Here is an 18462-nt window from a genome sequence, read left to right as displayed (position 1 = left end):
ACACAGAAAGGGATCAAAACCCGGATCTGCATGATCTCCGACACGCACACGTGCCCGCCCAACCCGCCCACCGACACATCCAACCCGTACCGCTACCCACTGCCCAAAGCGGACGTGCTCCTGCACGCGGGCGACATCACCAAGGTGGGGCGCAAGATCGAGCATGAGGCGATGGTGGCCATGCTGCGGGAGGCGGACGCGGAGCTCAAGATCGTCGTTGCGGGCAACCACGATATCACCCTCGACGCAGAGTACTACGCGCGCATGGGGCGGACGAGGCATCGACCGCCGAACCCGCTCGAAGATCCGGCGGAGATTCGTGATCTCTGGGTCGGGGAGGAGGCGCGGCGGGCGGGCATCGTCTACATGGACGAAGGGGTCCAGACTTTCACCCTCTCCAACGGTGCGCAGTTCACGCTGTATGCGTCTCCCTACCAGCCTGAGTTCTGCCAGTGGGCATTCGCGTACGAGCGCTTCGTCGACCGGTTCAATCCTTCTCCGCCAGTGTCGCTGTTCCAGGCGCCCAAGCCGGTGCCGTCATATCCAGACGTGGACATCCTGTTGACGCACGGCCCGCCCTACGGCATCCTTGACCAGGTGTACTACTCTGGCGAGAGCGTAGGATGTGAGAACCTACTCAAGGCGTGCGTGCGGGCGCGCCCCCGCCTGCACGTCTTCGGACACATCCACGAGGGCTACGGCGCCGTCCGCAGGGACTGGACGACCAACACGACAGAGCGCATCCTCCAGGATCCCGAGACGGTCCTCGAGAACCGGTCGTGCTACTACAACGCCTGCAGCGATAGCAAGCACCCGCTGCGCTATGGCGAGGAGACGCTGTTCGTCAACGCCAGCGTTGTCACTGTCAATTATGCGCCGACGAATGCGCCCTGGGTCGTGGATATCGATCTGCCGCCTGCGACGGGGACGACGAAAGCGGCGGAAGTCGACAGTGTGGCTCTCTCTTGAACAGCTGTTGTGTTGATAATTACCTATTCAGTAGCTCAGTGTCCTACTTGCTGCTAGCCGGGTAGACGGCATAGCATAGCATAGCATAACATAGCATGGTATGGTATGGTACGGCATGGCTTGCACGACAACCCTACGAGGTATCTTTTCGGCGACAACTGATTCTGGACGATAATCCTGGGCAGGTTGACGAGTACCACTATCCTCGAGCTTGTCGTCCCTCCTTGACACACTGGATATGTATGTACTGTACAGTACATACCTTCCACATTGCATTGAATTATGAACGACGAACGACGAACGACGAACAGCACGATCGATAACCAGCTGTGCTGCAGTGCAGGATGGGCTTCTTTCTTCACAGGCACAGGAGTACATGTAGAGTCCTGATAAGCGATGATTTTCGGATATGATATCACAAGAGTTTGTTTTGCATGCATACGAAAAAGGGAGTTTGATGAAAAAAAAATACTACCTATGTGGCAGGTAGTGAACTCTATCTGTCTGCTAGACCATTAAAAATTTTAGAGCTGGCACTAGAGAGGGAAGGTTTCTCCTTTCGATGAGATAGATAGATGGGTTTGTTCTATCTGAATAAAAAAATAAATTCATACACAGTGAACCTTTTCTGTATTGGAATGAAAACATTATTTATGAATTGCTTCTTATTTTGTCCTCCAGTCGTCGTTGTCGTCGTCGAAGACTGAACCTAAACTAATAAGGCCTAACTAAATCAAGGAAATGATACGATGGCACCACAGTAGTGAATCAATCCAATCCATTCCATTCACCCTATTTATTGTTTACTTTAGATAGATAGATAGAAACTTCCACCTACCCTTCTTGGGGTGATAATTATCCCAAATCAAATCAACAACAAAAAAAAATTCTAGAAAAACAAGAAGCCGAAAGAAATAAAGAAAAAAAAGGAAAAGAAAAGAAAGGGAGTGAGATGGACATGGACAGACACTTCTTTCAGAATTAGACAGAAGTATACAGGAGTAGCGGTATCGGAGAAGGGGGGAAAAAAGAGAAGAAGAAAATTATGAGACGAGCTGGCGAGGGAGACAAGATAAAGGTATAATAATAAAGGTATCAATCAATCAATCAATAAAGGTATCCACATGTCCAAATCAAATGGACGCTGAAAAAAAGAAGAAAAAGAAAAAAATCTACTAGGAAAACATATTCAGGGAAAGAAAACGGAAACAAAGAAAATGAGACATGGACATGACGATGTACAGTAGGAAACGATGAGAAGGATCTGCCAGCGAGAAAAGAAGAAGGAAAAAGGATATCGAGAAATAGACGAAAAACAGCAAAGTATCCGTCCGTATCTCGCCGTGACCCCGACAAGACTGGGGACTGGTATCAACCAAAATAACCGTATATCACACATAAACCGAAAGAAATAGGAAAGGTATGTAGTTAAAAATAGAAGACGAAAAAAGGATGTCAATGTTTATTCTTCATGCAAGGTCTCTGCAATTGCAGGCCCACTACCGCCATCTTTCACGTTGAGCCGGCTTGCTTTCTTCCCCAGTTTCAACAAACTGAACCGTCTCTTGACGGAGTCTTTGACACCATTTGAAACATGGTTGTCGCTGTTACTTATCGCCGACCCCGTCACGCTGGGCGCTCCGTCTTTCGCTGCACTCCCCGCCGTCTTAGGTCGGTCAGAGTATGACGCTGGAGGTAACGCACTTCTACCGGCACTCAAGTCAGAGCCGGCCATCGAATACATGCTCTTCTTCGACTCAAGCTCATGATTCACAGCGTGAGAGCGACCAGCCTCGTCCTGGGACTTCACTGTCGTGCTTCGGGCTCGAGAATGGTTCGATGCCGACGACTTGTGTCTCTGCAACTTGGACTCTCCGGCGGACCAGCTTCGTCGTTTTTCGCTCCTGCCTCCTCGCGACCGGTTGGTGGTGCGGGAGTGGATGGTCGCAGCATCGTCGTCCTCGTGACCGGTTTCAACCCGTCGACTTAAGATGCTGTGCTGATCCATAGACTTCCGCTTGGCCTTCACTTCAGACTGATGTTTCATGTCAGCCGATCCTTGGACATTAGTCGCAGTTGCAGTGGAACCAGTTGCAGCATGGTTGGCACGCTTAAAAGGATTGGCGATACTAATACGATGACCGATGGAGGGTTTACCGGACGTGTGCTTACGATTATGTTCAGAGCGAGACGCGCGGATGAGTTCCTGTTCCGGGCTGGTAGACCGTGCTGCTCGACTGGATTCTCGACGATGGACGCCGTTGGCGACGGGCGGAGATCGGCCACCAACCTGTCGAAGTGAGTCCTGGACAGATTGCTGCGTCTGGGGAAGAGCTGAGAGTGACGCAAGTTCTGGGCCAAAAGCATCTTCAAAGCGCTTCACGAACTCGGCTTGCGTCGCTTGATGGGCGGGTCGAGAATATAACGCCAAACAGTGCTTGATCGCCAGCGCATGATCAATCAGAGCCACCGCAAGGGCGTTCTCCAGAGGATCAATCGGCTTCGGCTCTGCTTCTTCCTCTTCTTCCTCTTCAGGCTGCTCTTCTTTGGGCTCTTGCGACAGAAATTGGCGATAGGGGGCCACGCAGCTGGACTGCGCCGATTCGAGCACAAGCAGGTGAGTCAAAGCCTCCGATAGACCCGTCAGGCTGGAATCTTCACCTGCACGAACCCGTTGCTCCAGCAGCACCAATTCCTGCGTCTTTCGCCAAGTCCGCTCAATTGCTGTTTGCAAGGGCGTCAAGACGACCACTTCAGTAGCAACAATCTCACTTCGACGAAGGATGTTCGGGAAGGGCTCAGCAGTGGTAAACACGGTCTTCTCGACCCATTGTTCCTTAACGTCGGTTCCCCTAGTATTACGCTTCGAGGTGAAAGAGAATTGCGTCGGCGTGGAGAGAAGGAGATGTTCCCGCACTGAGTGAGGGACCTTGGACCGCTGATACACGGGGTGTCCCATATCTCTATGAGGGCTGACGGCCGTGATCTGCAGGAACTGGCCTTCCAGGTCGTCGATCTCCGAGGAAGAAATAATCTGCGCTGCAGGATGCTGCCTTTGCATACGATCTATGAAAGTCGACATGCGCTCTGTCGGTGGCGCCTCGAAGATGAATTCCTTGTCTCGAAGCGTAGGTGGGAAACCAAGACCTTTGTAAGAGACATGGAAGTAGCGTGGGAACTGCTTGTGCTCCTTGGCGATCGACTCGTATATCTTAGCCATCGAGCTCTGGGCTCTCGACAGTTTCGAGAAATCAATGATCGTATGTTCGTACTGATCAGCAAGTTCCTTGTAACATGCAAGAGCATGAGCCCAGGCCTTGCCGTCCTCGAAATGCTGGATGATCTCGAAATACAGAGCTTCTTTCCTCTCGAACGCAGTCTGTTCAGGGAAGGCAGGATTGGATAGTGCAGGAACCAGCTTCGTCACGTCCCAGTCATAAAGATCGGCGTGAAACTGGAGAGCAAGACCCGCTTCTACATAGTTGCGTTCAGCGGCCTGCATCTGAGCGAGTTCATGGACATATCGGATGAAAATGTCTTCTCTACCCATGTCCTTCATAAACTCCATCAGTCTCAATGTGTGTATACTGTCCGTGAATCCGCCGCTACTGCATGCCACAAGAAGCTCCAACAATTCATCAATAGTCGCGATGAGTTCCTTGACGGAAGCAGATAGCCCATCATCTGACTCGGCAATGGGCTCAAAAAGTTCAAGCAGCTCTCCGATAAACAGCTTCTGAGTGATGCTCTCATTCAAGCGCTTTGTCTGGAAGAGGACGTCCAGACTGGAGATAATTTCCGTCTCGATGATAGACAGATCTTGGTTCAGATCCCATTCGCTGATAATCATGGTCTGCAAAACCTCGACCGCAACGCGTCGCAAACCCTCGTGGACACTGAGACACAACTCGATAATCGCAGGCACAAGGCTGGGTACATATTGCACTTGATAGCCGCCGAGCTTTTTCAGCCCGTAGCGGGCTCTCTCCTCCTCAGTCGTCTCCCAGCCGATGGCTTCCCAGGTGTGTCGCAACAGAGCAGCGCCCTGCTCGCGGACATCGCCGCCGATTTTCCAGACCGCCCGGCGCTTCTGCTCGGGGAATGTCTCCAGAGCGAGCGCGTCGCTTGATACGACCTTGAGGAGCGTCGTGAAGAAAAGTTCCCACAGCTTCGTGTCAAAGGTATCCGCATCATCGGGTGCTGGCAGGAAAGATTCAATCAAGATCGAAGACAGATATTCGAGACTCTTCACTGTCGCTCGATGGTGATAAATATGAACACTGAGCCAGTCTGCCGGATAGGCTTCGCAGCTAATGATTGATTTGTGAGCTTCAAGGGTATTAGTGAGGAATATTGCTAAGTTATCTTGCTTGAGCGATGGTAGTTTAGGGTTCGGTATCTTCGAGATAGCAGCCATCAGTCCAGCGAGCTCCACAAGCGCCTCGTCGAATTTCTGTTTCCTATTAGAGGCCTTCACGTGGAATGGAAACGACTTGCTGTAGAGCATAGAAAGATAGCTCGTCTCTTCAACACCGTCCAACACGACCGCGCAATAAGAGGCTGTAATCTTGGGCATGAATGCGTACAGCTGTGGGTCCGGCTGCTTCAACAGCTCGGCCACGATAGAGGAACACAGGCGAACTTGATCACGATACTGGTCCGAAACGTCATTTGTAGAACCCCAGTATGGGTCTAGCCAACCGATGCAGCTGGAAATAAGGGTTTGTCGTTCCGCACCGGAGGAGAATATCGAGAGACGGGTGTAGTTCTGGATCAGCACCAATTTGTAGAGGATCAGCATGCCCTTGACATCTTTGCAGGAGTCCATGAAGCTCAGAGCAATCATGATAATTTCATCCTTGCTCAGCACATCTGTGAGCTCCGGAAGCCAGGTATGGAAATGCTGAACCACAAGAGTCTTGCTGCCGACCAGGACCGGAGAAGGATGTCGCATCAGGCTTTCCAGGGATGTGAATATGGAATGAAGATCTCTGTTGAAGGTGGACTGGACCTCTGTGATCCCTATACCCTCTTCCTTGGCCTTCTGTTGCTCCCGGGCACTGATGATGAACTTAAGCAGATGCCGTCCGACTTTGATAGCAGCACGGAGGTTCCGCGACTGTTGCGGGGAATCAGTGCTAGGTTGCAAAAGGCGTAAGTAGCTTCGTATCAGGCAAGGCGTGGCAAAAGGGAAATTGAACTGGTTCTCCGTATAATGATCGACAAGCGGTCCGAGGTTGAACCGTCGGTCATGGACAATACCGAGAACCGTCACCAGAAGGTTGAAAATCAAGTCTTCATACTCCTCGCTGCCGGCATTCTCAACTAGAATACCAAAAAGCGCGTCAAAGACATCCCGAAGCTGCTTGACAATCTCGATTTCTGACACGAAAAGAACCCGTCTGAGCAGCTCAAGGACCTCGTTTCCAGTCTTCTCTCTCCAGTTGATGAGGCCTAATATGACCTGGTCTTGAGAGAGTTCCGTACTGCATAGATTGGTTTCGACTTGTACAATGGATAAAGGTCCAATGATGGCCTCGTCCTTTGCGGACGCGTTCCTTCCCAGGGCACTCCATGGCAGAGTCAGATAGGCGCCTCTACCATTCTCATCAACGCTCGATGTCACTTTGTCATAAGCATGTAGAAGCAAGGAATGACGGCCATCCCGCAAAAATGCTTGTCCTAGGTGGTCCCAGAGTGGCAGCCAACATAAAGCAAATGGGAACTCAGGAGCATCCGCAATGCTCATGATAACATGGGCAGTCCGCACCTTGTCGGTGGGGATTTTCAACCGGATCGTCTGGTCCCAGGATGAACCTCTCTCTGTGACCGTAGTTCGCCAAGCAGTATGTCCAGAGCTGTTAGAAGAGGCGAAAATGCAGCGCTCTATACGAGCTCCACTTGCGTCCCGCACTTCCAGGGTCAATTGGAGGTTGCGGAACCCGGCAGTGATCGGAACAGGCACCTGACCAGCATGAGGATGAGACAGAACGGCATCTTGTGGGAAAATAGCCCGTGAGATGGTAAGATAGATGTCGGATCTTGGCTTCGCGGGAGCGGCAGGAAACCCCATCCTCCGTGTTTGAGTTACGTTGTGCATCAGGGTCGGATTGTTTTTCACGAGGACATCAGCATCCGAGCAGATAAAAGGATACAGGTGGACGTGAAGTCGCGATGCACGATACGACCTCGCATAGCGGCCCGTAGGACTGGGAAGAAGCGACCGGATGAGTTCGTCGAATCCCTCGTTGTGGTTATCCTCTTCATCGTCCTCGCCGATCGGGGACCAGATATTGATGACCTGCTCAGAATCCTTGTCCTGCCTCAGGATTGGGGCGACATCGAGGACACCCACACCAATTGTACGAATGACACTAGCTTCCTTAGCCGAGGAACTGTCCTTGGCGCCTTTGCTGCTGGTAGAGTCGCTTGTCTGCGGTCGGTTCTTTGTATTTTCCTTTCCAGGCTCAGAATGCCCCGGAGTTTTGGGCTTGGGACTCCACATCACGCTGCGTCGACTCTTTTTGTCGCCGCCTTTAACACTATTGCTGCGGTTGGCTGATGTACCATCGCGTGAGCTGGAAGACCGAGGCATGGACGGCAATGACGGACGAGGCGATTCGGCCGACTGAACCATGACGACAAGGTAGAGCTGTGCATTCCCTCCAGTACTTTCACCAATATCGGCCGCACACAGTTCCGTAAACAAGGTCTTCAATTTGCTGCTGTGCGCCAAGGTTGAGAAGCTTTCCGGAGATGGAACATCTAAGAGGTACGTTTCCGACAGAGGCTTCAGGTCACCATTGTCCAGTTTTGAAGACAGATAGAGGGCAAGTGTTACCGGGCCCGAATTCGTTCCTGATACCGCTTTGACCTCAAGTAGAAGATGATGAAGCGCAACCGAGTCTCCCTGCGGCGTTGGGTCACTTTCCAGCATGCTCATCTCCGATTGGAGCTTGGTCAATTCAATGGCTGAATCGTCGCCTGTGAGCAAGCGGCCCCGTTGCCTCGGATCCCTCACGATGACCTCGCCCGTTAGCATCTTGTTCCCTCGGACTAGCTTCCAAACGGTCTCCTTCCGCAGCGCATCTTTCTCCTGTCCCGTAAGCACGTCGTGAAGGAGCTCTCTCCTGGCGAGATCCAGCTCCTGCACGATATTAGACATGTTCTCCAGAACGCCATATTGACGGGTGAGCAACAGCTCGTGAAGGTTGGTTGAATGCCACTCTCGCAAGCAGGAAGCAATCTCGTCGATCAAGGGCTCATCGTACGAGGTGGGTGTCTCATCCCCAATTTTGAGCATGGGGACCGGAGCGGCGGGTTTGGGCGCATTTGGATCCCGCGCGGAAACCGATAGGGGGGTCAGGGGCATCGAACCCGACCAGAACGTGGCGACCGAACGTCGGCGCGCAGCATCATCACCTCCCAGGAAGGACAAGAAGCTCTGACGATCGCCGCCCTCGTTGTCTTCCGACGCATTGGGTTCCCTCAAATATCCGTTAATACCATTCGCCAGGGCGCTGCTCGACCGGTCCCCATTCTCCAAAGCCTTGCGACTCTCCGAGTCACCCAGGAATTCTCGAATCTCGACGCAATTCTTAGGGAAGATGCCGGAGAAGACCCGGGCCTCTAGGGTCTGACCTTTCACGCTGGTGAGTCCCGCAAGGAGTGAAGGCGGAGCTACCAGGTAGCCTCGATACCACTCGCCATTAGCCCCTCCCTGTTCGATTATGTACAATTCATCGCCAAGCTCGAGGGGTAGATCCGCGGGGGACTCGGGCTGGAATGGGTATATGGCGACCGCGAAGGCAATGCGAGGCAGAGGCCGCCAGGGCATGTCTGCGCCTCCTGTGTATGTCGGCCGTTGCGCGCACCGGACCCGAAGACCTAGCGAGGGCGAAGCTTGTCGGAAAGGCTGTCACAGTCGTGGATTTTTCTGTTAATTGCGCGACATGCAGAGAAAACGAAGCGGGTGCGGGACTGGATTGCGCGTGCGATTCCCCTCCAAGGAATGGAATGTACCGTTTCTTTCTAGGACAGATTATGGACGAGCATGCAGGGCTCCTAGATGCGGTCCCCAAAGAGAGGTAAAGTTAGCAACTAGAAGCTTAAGTCTTTCGAAAGGAAATCTATGGACTGTGCACCAAAAGAAAAAATAGAGAAAATAAAAAACAAACCGTGGTTCCTGCCCGGCAGGGTTCCAGGCAGGGGACGGTATCACCGAACAACCTTGTGGCACGAGATCATGCGGCAGGTGGTACAGGGTAGGGTAGCCCCTAAGGACTGAACTATAGTGGTCCAGGGGATGATGGGAGACCTACCTGGAAGCACAATTCTCCAGGCAGCAGGGGAGCCTTCCTCTGGCGGGCGATCACGTCTGCAAAGTGGCACATATAGATCACATGCGACAAGGACGATCGAGAAGAAAAGACGGACGTTTGGAGACAGAGTGGGAGCGACTCTAGTTGACTAATAATGCAGACTGCCTTCCATGCCTGGAGGTGGGCAGTCGGCAGTGGCACGGGCACGGGCGCTGCTTGGCTAGGCTAATTGAGTTCTTACCCAACCTTGGTTCTGGCCCTGTAGTTTCCTGTTTCTAGTTTCCGAGTTTCCAGACAAGGTGCTGCTGCTGCTCATACAAGGTTCCGACCTCCCAGTCTGAGGTGGTACAGAGTATCAGAGTATTTTATTAATTATCGTCCAGAGACACAACGAAGATTGCTATTCTCTTGGAATCACAACCACGAAAACGGTCCAACCTGAAGTCTTATCGTTTCTTGCGTACTAATCTCCAGTCATGCTCAATTACACATATCTACCAGCTCAATCGAATTCACAGGAACTATCAGTCAAGTCCCTAAATAACTGCCACGTTTCTACGTAGAATATGGACACAATAATAGGGGATTGATTGTCTACAGGTCAAATCAACGAGATCAGTATTAATAATCTCTTCACCTACATCCACAGAAACAACAATATAAGCACTAAGAAATCCCCTACGTTTTTTACTGTTATTTGATGATATCTGACTGATGCAAGTCGAAAAGCAGTCTTACTCATCCCAGAACGTTGCACGAGCACGGGCCGCCCGCTGCCCCTGAGAACGGGAGGAAGTACGGAGTAAACTTCAAAAGGGTGGAAGCCCAGTCATTGGTGGACGAATTTGGCTTCGAAAGGCGTCTTGGAACGGAACCAGCACCTAATGGTTAGCAGCAGTAGCAGTATTACTCCGTAGTTGGGCCTGTTCAAAAAGTTCAAACTTCACCCAATTGACCACTGACGAGGATAGCAAATAAATTTGTGCGCAAGCCAGTTTGCAGATCATTTCCCATTTGGTAGGGAAACTAGCCAATTATGGAAACCCCAACTTGACCCGGACGTGATTAGGTAAGTTGACACTAGACAGGCAGTGACCCTGGACGGAAATGGAATTAATCTTGGACGCATCAGCATCATAATTCCAAATTGCTCGAACGAACTAAAAAGGACCGGAAAGTACCTACTTAGTAAGTGTTCTTAGTACGATTAAATTAATTTAATTTATCCCTTCATATTATTTGTTATGTAGCGAAGCATTGCTATCTATATGAGGGACTGTGTGTCTGTGACCACTTGCCAAGTTGCCAGAGACTAGTTATCAAAGCCGTTCACACGCCATTACGGGCTATATGAGGCTATGAGCTTGGTTTGCGAGATCACCCACTCAGCGCTAGCAGTTTTGACTCTTGAGGTCAGATCTCGAGATCTCCTGCCGCGAGACCCGCTCGGTGGATAGACATAGGGCCAGACTTTAGTTGATCAACAGGGTACAGCTGTTCAGTCTCCTTCTATAGGGTCACGTGTGAATGTGATTAATCATGCTCGACGAGTCATGACAGATCAGTACTAGTATACCGATCGTCAAGATTGAACATGCAAATGGATTACCTATCGATCCTCCTGTATAGTGAGATCGTGTCGACGTGTTAGTACAGTACATATCTCATCATTCTCTACCTACACATCCTGCAATCAACAGAAACAGAAGCAGTTCATAAACACCTAACATAGAGATGAGACGTTGATAGATGCATACCATAACATTGATCACGTATAAAATAAAAAAGAATATAAGCAGGCAATCCTGCTTAGAAAGAAGAAGAGAAGAACAAAAAGAAAACGAAAAAGAGTACCCAAGAAGATAACCCAATGCGCCCAGTTGGACCCCTTGAAGAACCCTGATCAACATGTGCCAGAGGTGGTTCCGTCTTCAACTGTCCCACATAGAAGCAAAGGAAAAAGCGAAGACAATGTCGCAAGTCGCAACAGGAAAAGGAAAACGCAAGACAATATACATCTGCCAAAGCAGGCTACTAGCCTCTTCGGAACATTGCGATGGCCTCCTCCTTGCTCCACTCCAATTCGACCTGGCCGTCATAGACAGAGTCGATGATTCTCTTGATGCGGTCGTAGGTCTCGGCATATCGAGTTTCACACTCCTTAAATACCTTGGCCACCAGACTCTGACTCAGCCCAGGATCGTCCGCATCTCCAAAATGCTTCTCCACCCGTTTCCTCAGCATTTCAGCGCCACGACGCACTTCTTTCGAGTCATAGGATGCGAGCAGCTTCTTCGCCACACTCCTGGAGTGGCTGGCGCGAGCGGCAATGTCGGGAGGGTTGCTGGCAGTTCCGAGCAGAGACTCCGCCGACTCGATAAAATCGAGCAGTTTCCCCAGCGGACGACGGATCACGGCATCCATGTACAGCCTCATATGTTCGTGGTAATCTTGGATCGCTCGATCGCGCCATCTCTCCAGAACAGGAAGGCCACGGACATCAACTTCTTCGATGTAGTGGTTCATGTTCTCAATGAGAAGAATGTGATAGTTGAGCACCTCCTTATCTTCCGGATCGGTGGCCCCGCTAGTCGCACCCGGTTGTTGACCCGGCGCTTCTTTGGCAATAAACTTCAGACTCTCCCACATGGCGCGATTGATCTTGTTATAAGCTTCGTTGACACTTGTCCGGATCTCAGAGAATTCTTGTGATGGTTGTTGGGCCAACATGTTCTCGATGGCGGCCGAGAAGTTCGGGAAAATCCTCATGAAGGAAATGACTCCTCTTCTCTTGTTCACCTTGACTTTGGTTTCCTCAATTCCTCGGATCTGTTCTTCGACGAATCGGTTGAAAAGCCCGTTCAGACGAGAATGTAATTTCTGCAGGGAATGGACAATGAAGTCTTGGTTCGTTTCCTCAAACTCGGAGATGGCCCTTTCCAGAGCAGCCAGCACTCCGACCCCTTGTCTGCAAAGAAAAGTCAGCCCTGAAAGAGCAAGGCGAGAACAATTGACTCCGAAAAGAAGAGTCTATACTTACAGTGGCTCGGTCTTGATGACCCAATCTACAAGGTTTTGCATGTCATTTTGCCAGAAGGAATAGATACCGTCCATCATCTGTTCGACTTTCTTGGCCAAGTCACGATCAGGATCGTGCGAGTGCTTCACACTCAAATCTGGACGCCTTCGGTCTTCGGGGTTGCTGGCGGCAACGACATCGGGAAACTCGGTATTTGCGAGGGAAGTTAGGTGGAAAAATTGGACCGCGAAGTTCTGCTCTTCAGAAATCATCTTGAGTGTCTCCTGTAGAGCACCACCGAACACCTCGAATGGCTCCAACTTCCCGGAAGACTGTTTCTCACTAACGGACAACCGCAAACCCCCGGTGCGGACAGTCTTGCCTCTTCTCACAGTCAACCTACGAGCCGCAGTCGTAATACCGTCGCTTTCTTTTTCCTTTTCAGGACTTGTAAAAAGCAGTTCATGTGCATCGCCCGTTGCTTTTTTCGCGGCCTTTTGCCAGGCACTGAAATGGTCCCGAAATTCACTTTGGTACGGACCTTTAGTCTCTTGTTCGTACAGACTGATGATTGCGGTCCACTCCGTGGAGCTGACCTCGCGAGCGAAGAGCATCAGGGCGTTGTACATCCATAACTCTTGACGAGCGAAGTTACGGGCTGTGCTATCCAGTTTCAGAGGATCTTTGCTGCTGGAATTCGCCGCAGCGCTAACTCTTTTCTGCTCTGCCACCCTGAAGGCAACAGACATGAACTGCTTAAGCCGTTGCAAGAAGAGCCCGGCTTCGACACGGTACTCTTCCTTCTTCTCTCTGATAGCACGCATTTGGCCCACCTCTGTATCAGCGTAAACGCCAACGCTGCTGTGATCACCGGCACCATCGGCCATGCGCTTCTTATTTTGACGGATGTCCGAATCGATCATCAACATGGCCTTATACAACATTGACAGAACTGTCTCTGTTTCTTTGATACCATCCGGATTGCTTAATGAAGCTTCTTTCAGCGGCCGCAGGTCGTCTGAAGAGATCGACAAGGTTTTGAGAAGATTCTGCAGTTCGTTTTGAAGCAGCTTCTGATTGGCGGTCTGCACCTGCAGACCCTGAGACTGCGCTTCGATATAGGCGACATCGTCGTGAAGCGTCTTCAATTATGTCAGTTGATGCAGAAAAAGATTGATTCTTGCAACAAGCACTTACACTTAATTCATGTGAATACAGAGTCAGGAGACCATCCAGTTCGTCGCATTCTTCAATTGTTTTATCGATCAGTCTTGCCAGCTGGTCGATCTTCCCTTCTTGATGCTCAATATTCCCCAGCCAGCTAGTAGCCTGTACTCTGCCAATCTCTCGCCGGATATCGGCCTCGAGATCTTCGATCTTCTTATCGTCACTCAGCCGACCGTTCCAACCCAAATCCGTGAGAATGTTGTCAAAGTGGGTGACACGCCCTTCAAGGACGCTAGGATCGATGCCCAGGGCCTGGCAATACTTTGCCACATTATCTTCACGGCGCTTACGACGTCGTTCCTGGGAAGGTGATCTCGATCTCGACCTCTGCTCCGTGGTTTCTTCTACGGTGGAGGGAGCTTCCTTCGTCTCGTCCGCAGCGGTTGACTGAGCAGCCTCATCGGTAGCAGCTCGCGTAATCTCGACTTTGGGAGGCTCTTGTCCGGAAGACGTAGTGGCTTGGCTTGTTGTCGATGTACCAGTAGGTGTTTTTGTGGATTCGCTGCTCAGTGCACGGAGCGAAGGAGCAGGAACAACGCTCGTAATGCCATCTGGTTCATTAGACTGGGCCTTCTGTTTCGCCATAAGCCTCTCCCCAGCACCGCCTGGTCTTGGTCTGAAAGCATTATACGCGTTGGCCGCTCTGCGGAGAGCACCCGCGAGATCTTTTGCAGACTTTTTCTTGACCATGGGCCCCAGACCAGGACGATGAACCTCTTCCTTCTCTTCGGGAGGTTCTGTTGCAGGTTTCTCTGGCGGACTAACAGGTGGCGAGGTCGCGGGTTGTTCGGCAGGTTTGGCAGATTCAGCAGGTTCAGCAGGTTTAGCAGGTTCAGTAGGTTTAGCAGGTTCGTCGGGTTCATCAGGTTCATCAAGCGGTGCACTAACTATGCTCTTGAGCGAGACCATCGGTGACTCTGTCGTTTTCGAGGAAGCAGCCGTCGGCTCTGGAGGAGGCCTTGTCGGCTCTGGAGGAGGTCTTGTCGGCTCTGGGGGAGGTCTCGTCGGCTCTGGGGGAAATCCCGTCGGCTCCGCTTCTGGGGATGGTTTTGTCGGTGATGGAGGAGGTCTCGGACTCATGCTTCCAGAAGAACCCGGCCGAAGAGAGGCTGGTATGTTGACCTCGAGATTTCGTGGCAATTGGTTGGGTCGGTCATTGCCTCTAGACGGTGGCACACTCCCTACACCACCGTCGTGTTTGCTGGAAGGTTTGGATAGCGTGTCATTGCTCTCGGTTAACAATGTCTTCTGTCCCGAACTGTCAGAAGGCCCGTGGTTTGAAGCGACGGAGCTAGCTGTAGAAGGTCGCAAAGGTTCTTTATTGACATCCAACCCTTTAAAAGGCTTGAATTCAGATGTTTCTTTCCCGTCACGCGACGGTGGAGGTCTCCCAGTTGTCCTGTCTTCCACGCCTCTGGATTTAGTTCTGATTGACTCAGGGGACGACTCCACGGCTGGGCGGCTAGGAAAGTCCACTTTTGAATCCAATGGAGACTTGGGAGAGCCAGCGACTCTGTCGCTCTCCAAACGTCCATTCAATGCGTTTGGTATCTGAAGCCCAGGTCTTGCCGGAGATTGAGCGGTAGAGGGTCTGGATACTTGATCTCGACTCCGTTGGTTTTTTAGGAATTGTTCTTCTGATTGTTGCTGTCTCGGATCATTTCTTCCGTCGCGACTGGGAGCACGATTCGAATACTGCGAGCTCTGTTGGTTGACCTGTGATCCCTGGGAATTCACGGAGGCCGATGGATCCTGGCTGGCATCACCGAGAAGCGTCTGCCGTTGGCGTTCATCGAAGCCGATCAATTTCGGGACCCTGCCTCCCGTGTATTTTTTATAGATTTTCACCAGACTCGCAATGAAGAAATCCCTCTCTTTGTAGTTTGCCGCTTGCCAATAGTAGGGCTTTCCTATCGTGACCACGAAGCCCACATTCGAAGCCCACTGCTTCTGCTGCTGCTCCTGCGGCGTCGTAGCCGGCAGGTCGGTGTACGATTGTATAGAGACCAAGTCATCCAACATCCAAGTTTTCCCAATCGAGAATGACCCATCATTGTTCTCGCGAGCTTTGTGCATACGTACTCGGCCAGACTTCCTCAGAGCAACGATGATCAACCGCGGCTTCTTGTTTTCGGGCGGAGAATTAGGCGGAGGTGGTGTCGATGGATATGCAGCATCTTCTGTGATGCGGATATGCGTGATGTAAGACTCGGATACTGCATTGACGAAAGGAAGCTTGTTAGTAAAGCCATATCAATATCAAAATCCAGGATTAAAAGGGAGCTTTGGTAGGCCCTGATCGAGGCAGAAGTCGCGCGCTGAATCTGCGACTTGGGCCAAGGGGTCTCCTTGAATGCGAAGATCCCCTCACAAAAGCTTCCAGAAAGGGTACTCTCAAGAGCTATGTAGTGGACAGGTAAACGTACAAGCACCATCACTATCCTTCTTCGAGAAGCAGCTTTGGATGATCCTCCGCTTCTCATCCTGGAAGATTTGCGCTCTCGACATCGTACCATCCCCGGGACCCACCCCAGCATCATTGCGAGTCTCTTCACCCGGTCGTCGTCCCCTAGAAGGCGGAGGCTCCTTGGATGGAAACCCTCGAGGAGGCTCACGGCTGCTCATTATCGCGATTGTAGGGGATGCGGTTCATTCAGGTCTCGAGGCCCCACTGGGCATGAACAGATCTCGCAAGCTGATGCTGATAATTCGGACCACGCGAAAATACAGATTGACAAGGTTTTCAGAGGCTTCCAGGCCTGCTGGAAGGGAATAGACTGCTGAATCTGTTCCAAGTAGCCACCGTTTGGGGATGGAGCGCCTGGGTACACTTGCAGCCGCTAGCGGCGGAGGCCATTGGAAGGACAGAGCACATTTAGCTACGGAGAACTGGACGGCCAGTGCACTTCCTATATGCCACGGGGGAATATTACAATTATTCTCGATGGATGAGACTACGTCCTTTAAGAACCATTGACGGGTCTCTAAATGAGAGCAGGTTGCTATGACGCTGCTATCTTATCATTTCCAGAGACAATGTGTTGTCCCTCGTCGCATTTCGACCCTTGCAGCCTTTCTTGGCCAACAAAAAGCGTCCGGATAGCGGACGGCCGCAGGATCCACGTGAGGAGAGGCTACTGCGCTAAACCGTTTCTGGCACGTTGTGGCGGTCCAATAATGCATGCGAATTTCTCACCGCCTGCAGTCGCTTAGCGCGTGCTCTTTTTCCACCAGCAACTTTTTTTTTTCTTGATAGCTGCAGTAGGAACAAAAATCATACTCACAAGCATTTCTGTGGCGTTCACGAGAGAGAATCGAGAGAATAGTACCAATCGCGTAGCAGTATGGCGCCGAAGAGCACCTCCAAGGCTTCTACCGCCGGAAAAGGACTCTCAGGCAAGGATAAGAAAGCAAAGAAGCCTGGGAACAAAGAGGTACCAATACCTCCTAGCTATGTTAAATGTAACAAGATAATTAACGAGTGATGCGCTCCAGGCGAAACCGGAAAATAAGTCTACAACTACGACGCCTGCTCTTCCTCGATCGCTCGTTGCTTCCGTTGCCGCTTTTCTGACCGAGTATGGCTTTCACAACACTAGCCAGGCGTTCGCGAAGGAGCAGAAAGATGACACTGGGAAGGCTGCGGTGACACAGGCATCGAAAAAGGAGAATGTCCCGTCCTTGCTAGACATCTACAAGGCCTGGGAAGCTCAGTCTGGCAAAGCATCTGCGAAGAAATCTGTTACATCGAGCAGCGAGGACAGCGACAGCTCCTCCGATGAATCGAGCGATTCCGACTCCGATGTTGAGATGGAGGATGCCCCCAAGTTGCACACCAAGGGAAGACAGAGCAGGAGCGAATCGCCATCGTCAGCTTCTTCCTCCAGTTCCGACAGCGATGCGGATGATGAATCTGGGGAAGACACAAAAGTTCCGGCTCCTAAACCAGCTGGTGTGAAACGGAAGGCGGAGTCTGAGTCCGGAGATGAAGCGTCGACAGCGAAGAAAGCGAAGTTGGCTGCCGACGAGGATACAAGCGAGACATCGGCTTCCTCTTCGTCCGAGGATTCCGATTCAGAGGAGTCGGAAGAGTCGGAAGCTTCTGAATCTTCTGAAGAGTCTGAAGAATCTGAAGAGTCGGCGTCCTCAAGCTCCGAGTCTAGCTCTGACTCTGACTCCGACTCCGACAGCGAATCTGAGTCTGAATCTGAATCTGAATCGGAGTCTGAATCTGATTCGCCTGAGACGAAAAAAGCCAAGGAAGATCGCAAGACCCTAAAGTTGGCTGCGAAGACGCCGCTTCCGCCGTCTGACAGCGAATCAAGTGAATCGAGTGACTCTAGCGACTCTAGCGACTCAAGCGACTCCAGCGAGTCCAGCGAGTCCAGTGACTCCGACGAGTCCGACGAGTCCGAGGAAGAGTCCTCGGATGAGTCCTCGTCTTCATCCTCATCTTCGGAGGAAGAAAATGAGAAAACAGCAAAATCCAGAAAATCCTCGACCGATTCCACTAGCACGCTAGCGTCTTCCTCATCCTCTAACAGCTCCGCAGAGGCCACTACCTCCAAGAAGAATCAGAATCAGAACAAGGCGAACTCAGAGGACCCTTCAACCAGATCCAACTCGTCATCCAATGCTAGCCCCATGCCTCCGGCTTCCGCTCAAGAGAACAACAAGAAGAACAACAAGAAGAAGCAGCATACCGGTGCCCGTCAGACGCCACTGGCAGCGGCTAGTGAGCTTCCCCACAACCACCCGTCAAACGCATACGTGCCCTACGCGTACGCCGAACGCGCTCATAAAGACCTCTCCGTGACCCGCGGCAAGGGATTCACCAAGGAGAAGAACAAGAAGAAGCGTGGCTCGTACCGCGGTGGACCGATTGACATTGGCCCGTCTAAGCACAGCTACAAGTTCGAGGACTGA

The 18462-nt window shown here is 51.5% G+C and overlaps 4 protein-coding genes across 4 annotated transcripts; 2 read left to right on the top strand and 2 right to left on the bottom strand.

Moving 5' to 3' along the window:
• Positions 1-366: 366 nt before the first annotated feature.
• On the top strand, positions 367-969 carry VTN77DRAFT_4290 (uncharacterized protein; the record flags this gene model as incomplete). The annotated part of the gene is made up of 1 exon (XM_069420333.1): positions 367-969. The coding sequence occupies one exon, from the start codon at positions 367-369 to the stop codon at positions 967-969; it is 603 nt and encodes a 200-aa protein (XP_069281961.1).
• Positions 970-2431: 1462 nt separating this feature from the next.
• VTN77DRAFT_4289 (uncharacterized protein) lies at positions 2432-8806 on the bottom strand (the record flags this gene model as incomplete). The annotated part of the gene is made up of 1 exon (XM_069420331.1): positions 2432-8806. The coding sequence occupies one exon, from the start codon at positions 8804-8806 to the stop codon at positions 2432-2434; it is 6375 nt and encodes a 2124-aa protein (XP_069281960.1).
• A 2518-nt stretch (positions 8807-11324) lies between these two features.
• VTN77DRAFT_4288 (uncharacterized protein) lies at positions 11325-16161 on the bottom strand (the record flags this gene model as incomplete). The annotated part of the gene is made up of 4 exons (XM_069420330.1): positions 11325-12258; positions 12331-13451; positions 13507-15752; positions 15963-16161. 4 exons carry the CDS (start codon positions 16159-16161, stop codon positions 11325-11327), a joined length of 4500 nt encoding a protein of 1499 aa, XP_069281959.1.
• Positions 16162-16880: 719 nt separating this feature from the next.
• VTN77DRAFT_4287 (uncharacterized protein) lies at positions 16881-18462 on the top strand (the record flags this gene model as incomplete). The annotated part of the gene is made up of 2 exons (XM_069420329.1): positions 16881-16970; positions 17032-18462. 2 exons carry the CDS (start codon positions 16881-16883, stop codon positions 18460-18462), a joined length of 1521 nt encoding a protein of 506 aa, XP_069281958.1.

This window comes from Rasamsonia byssochlamydoides (assembly GCF_041956645.1).
Source record: "Rasamsonia byssochlamydoides strain NRRL 3658 unplaced genomic scaffold VTN77scaffold_3, whole genome shotgun sequence".
Lineage (NCBI taxonomy): Eukaryota > Fungi > Ascomycota > Eurotiomycetes > Eurotiales > Trichocomaceae > Rasamsonia > Rasamsonia byssochlamydoides.
Note: the sequence above shows the minus strand (reverse complement) of the source record. Positions and strands in the feature narration are given on the sequence as shown.